Below are 4978 nucleotides of genomic sequence, written 5' to 3' on the forward strand. Positions count from 1 at the left end.
GTGGTTAAATTTTAACTAATAACATTGAACTAAGTAAAAACTGATTATTGGGAATTACATATTTGTGTCTTTATAACTTCATTGCTCTTATCCAGTCTTCAATGTATCAACATTTTTGTGGTAAATGGTCATCAGAGAGTCATTCCTCATGTAGATGTGAAGACTACTTTTCTCTTTAGTTCTATTCATTGGGTCCCCACCTCTTACAAAACTAAAACAAAAAGTCAGGTAGGAATAGACAGGAAGATGGTATGCTGAAAATTATTAGCAAATACAAAGTGTTTCTGTGGTGCTATTTTTGATGCCTGTGTTCTTGTAGATTGTGTCTCTATTGATGCTGACCCAGCCTTTTACAGTGGAGTCCAACTGCTCCCTGCTGTAGGTAGCAGAGACTGTTTCTATTTTTCTATAGAGCAGACACTTTATAACACTTCATTACTGAGAGTAGGTTCTCTTCCTGCTGGCTACTTTTCACACAGCTGCACCAAGCAGGGGATTTGCATATTGCTCCCTTGGGAGGATCTCTCCTGCAGGTCCAAGACAAAAGCTAGCCTCCCTTTCTGCCTTGACTACTCAAGACTTTTTGTATCAAGTTCTCAGAATGAGGTGCCTAGCTGAGTTCCTGGGGCTGCTTGTGCTCTGGATCCCTGGTGAGGAGAAAAACAAAGATCAAGGAGAATGTGGGTGATTCTGGGGAAAGCAGAAGGCCTAGGTGATTTCTAGAGAGTTTCTGTGCTCTCTACTTAAGTACTTTATGTTGAACATTTTTAGTATATGAATAAAGTCATGACCTCTGTGACTAGGAAGTTGATAAAGTAACACAGTATCATCATGTTTGTGGATAACTTTTCATTTCTTCTATTTCAGGAGCCATTGGGGATATTGTGATGACCCAGGCTTCACCCTCTGTACCTGTCACACCTGGAGAGTCAGTATCCATCTCCTGCAGGTCTAGTGAGAGTCTCCTGCACAGTAGTGGCAAGCATCGGTTGTATTGGTTCCTGCAGAGGCCAGGCCAGTCTCCTCAGCGCCTGATATATTATATGTCCAACCTTGCCTCAGGAGTCCCAGACAGGTTCAGTGGCAGTGGGTCAGGAACTGATTTCACACTGAGAATCAGTAGAGTGCAGGCTGAGGATGTGGGTGCTTATTACTGTATGCAAAGTCTAGAATATCCTCTCACAGTGATACAGCCCTGAACAAAAACCTCACTACTTGCGGTAACAAAGCTGCCTCATTTGTTCCTAGTCTGGATGTATCATGATGTAATTAACATGGCAAATTGAAGCCATTCTTGAGACACTTGTTTTCTCTAACTTTTAGCTATGTAAACAATGAATCCCTAGGAAATGGGACTTTCCATAAGAGTTCATGCTGGTAGAAGGAGAAGCAGCATCTTTTCTGCAGGGGATGTCATTCAGTGTCTTGCAAGGTGATAGATACAAGTCTACTCAATTACCATAGTGGTAGTCTTGACCACACCTTGAACAGGGCTGCTTTAGTGTTGCACTGTTTTTAATCTTCAATGTCCTTTCAGGACTGCACAATCTGATAATTCTCTGGATGTATCCCCCCACAACATCACCCCCCCACCCCCCCGTTATTTCCAGTGTGGCCACATTGAATAAAATTTTCTTCTTCTGGATTTTACGTTCAAGTTTGATTATTGAGGACACTTTGCTAGCCAAGGCTTTAGGTACAGTATGTGATTATATGTTATGTAGCAATGGGAGATTCTCTGAAACTTTGTAAGATGAAGATGTTGAAAGATTCAAGCATTTTGGTCAGCGCCAGATCCGGGTCACATTAGGTGCAAACTCTGTGGACGGTCCCAAAGTTCCAAGAGGACTCTCCACAGGATTTTAGGATCATTGGTGAGTGCAACACAACATCTGTTCCAAACAAATTTTGATGGGCCTGTGACAACAGGAGCAAGGACCTGGGAGCCGTGCCTAATGAGCAGCTTGGGATTGTTCTGATTGGTACTGGTGTACCTTGTTTTCAAACATACCAGACAGCCCCACAGTCTTCAGAGGAGACACCACTTCCAGGCACTGTAAAACGCCCAGGATCTTAGGATTACAGGATCCAAGGCTAAAAGGAGCTTGGTCACACCAAGATTTCAGGGTCTCAGAAGACGCTTTACTGCCAAGAACTCTGACACAGCCAAAATTTCAGGTTCGCAGGATCCCGGAATCACAGGATCACAGTGAAAGCTGGACTCTGAGGAGTCATGAATAAACTGGAATTATAGGAAGGACAGGCTCCAATAAGATATATTAAAGGGCAGCAAGCACTTGAGATAATCAGATGGCAGGAGGCAAGCATAAGAACAGAAGCAACAGAAACCAAGGTTACTTGGCATTATCAGAGCCAAACTCTCCTACCATATCAAGTCCTGGATACACCATTACACTAGAAATGCAAGACATGGATCTAAAGTCACTTCTCATGATGATGATGGAGGATTTTAAGAAGGAAATACAGTAAAACATAGGCAAACAGCTAGAAGCCCTTAAAGAAGAAACATAAAAATCCCTTAAAGAGTTACATGAAAACACTATCAAAATGGTGAAAGAACTGAACAAAACCATCCAGGATCTAAAAATGGAGTAGAAATAATAAAGAAATCACAAAGGGAGACAACTTTGGAGATAGAACTCCTAGGAAAGAAATCAGGAATCATAGATATGAGCATCAGCAACAGAATACAAGAGATGGAAGAGAGAATCTCAAGTGCAGAAGATTCTGTACAAAACATGGACACAACAATCAAAGAAAATGCCAAATGCAAAAAGATCCTAACTCAAAACATCCAAGAAATCCAGGACACAATGAGGAGACCAAACCTACGGATAATAGGAGTNGATGAGAATGAAGATTTTCAGCTTAAAGGACCAGCAGATATCTTCAACAAAATTATAGAAGAAAACTTCCCAAACCTAAAGCAAGAGATGCCCATGAACATACAAGAAGCCTACAGAACTCCAAATAGACTGGACCAGAAAAGAAATTCCTCCCAATACATAATAATCAGAACAACAAATGTAGTAAATAAAGATAGAATATTAAAAGCAGTAAGGGAAAAAGGTCAAGTAATATATAAAGGCAGACCTATCAGAATTACACCAGACTTCTCACCAGAGACTATGATAGCCAGAAGATCCTGAACAGATGTTATGCAGTCCCTAAAAGAACACAAATGCCAGCCAAGGCTACTATAACCAGCAAAACTCTTAATTTCCATAGTTGGAGAAACCAATGTATTCCATGACAAAACCAAATCAACACAGTATCTTTCCAGGAATCAAGCCCTTCAGGGGATAATAACGGGAAAACTCCAACACAAGGAGGGAAATGCCATCCTAGACAAAGCAAGAAAGGAATTCTTCAACAAACCTAAAAACAGATAGCCACAAGAACACAATCCAAACTCTAACAACGACCACCACAACAACAAATCCAAGAAGTAATAATTACTTTTTCTTAATACCTCTTAATATCAATGGACTCAATTCCCCAATAAAAAGACATAGACTAACAGACTGGCTACTAAATAGCACCCAACATTTTGCTGCATACAGGAAACCTACCTTCGGGACAAAACAGACACTACCTCAGAGTAAAAGCCTGGAAAAACATTTTCCAAGCAGTCTGAAGAAACAAGCTGGAGTAGCGATTCTAATATCAAATGAAATCGACTTCCAACACAAAGTTATCAAAAGAAGATAAGGAGGTGACCCTTCATACTCATCAAAGGTAAAATCTTCCAAGATGAACTCTCAATTCTGAATATCTCTGCTCCAAATGCAAGGGCAGCTACATTCAATAAAGAAACTTTAGTAAAGCACACATGACACTGCACACAGTAATATTGGGAGAATTTAACACCTCACTATCATCAATGAACAGATACTGGATACAGAAACTAAAAAGAGAAACAGTGAAACTAACAGAAGTTTTGAAACAAATGGATTTAACAGATATTTACAGAATATTTTTCCCTAAAACAAAAGGATATACCTTCTTCTCAGTGCCTCATGGTACTTTCTCCCAAACTGCCCATATAATTGGTCACAAAAGAGGCCTCAACAGAAATACAAAAATATTGAAATTATCCTGCTATCCTATCAGATAACCATGGACTAAGGCTGACCTTCAAAAACAACATAAATAATAGAAAGTCAACATTGATGTGGAAGCTGAGCAACACTCTACTCAATGATAACTTGGTCAAGAAAGAAATCAAGAAATTAAAGACTTTTTAGAGTTTAAAGAAAATGAAGCCACAACATACCCAAACTTCTGGGACATAATGAAAGAAGTCCTAAGAGGAAAACTCATAGCTCTGAGGGTTGCCAAAAAGAAACCAGTCAGAGCATACAGGAGCAGCTTGACAGCACACCTAAAAGCTCTAGAACAAAAGGAAGCAAATTTACCCAAGAGGAGTAGACAGCAAGAAATAATCAAACTCATGGCTGAAGTCAACTAAGTGGAAACAAAACAAACAAAACAAAACAAAACAAAATTCAAAGAATCAACCAAACCAGGAGCTGGTTCTTTGAGAAAAATCAACAAGACAGATAAACCCTTAGTCAGTCAGGGCACAGGGACAATATTCTAATTTCAAAATCAGAAATGAAAAAGCAGACATCACAACTGAATCTGAGGGAATTCAAAACATCATCAGATCCTACTATAAAAGGCTATACTCAACAAAACTGGAAAACCTGGATGAAATGGACAATTTCCTAGAGAGATACCAGGAACCAAAGTTAAACCAGGCTGCCCACTTTCTCCCTACCTATTCAATATAGTACTTGAAGTCCTAGCCAGAGCAATTTGACAACAAAAGGAGATCAAGGGGATACAAATTGGAAAGGAAGAAGTCAAAATATCACTATTTGCAGATGATACGATAGTATATATATAAGTGACCCTAAAAACCCCATCAGAGAAGTCCTAAACCTGATAAACA

The 4978-nt window shown here is 39.6% G+C and overlaps 1 gene segment (V, D, J or C); it reads left to right on the top strand.

Moving 5' to 3' along the window:
* Positions 1–601: 601 nt before the first annotated feature.
* LOC110288593 lies at positions 602–1199 on the top strand. The segment is given in 2 exon segments: positions 602–650; positions 868–1199. Coding segments are annotated over 2 exon segments (381 nt in total).
* The last annotated feature ends 3779 nt before the right edge of the window (positions 1200–4978 follow it).

The sequence above is a fragment of the Mus caroli genome, unplaced genomic scaffold, assembly GCF_900094665.2.
Source record: "Mus caroli unplaced genomic scaffold, CAROLI_EIJ_v1.1 scaffold_17387_1, whole genome shotgun sequence".
Lineage (NCBI taxonomy): Eukaryota > Metazoa > Chordata > Mammalia > Rodentia > Muridae > Mus > Mus caroli.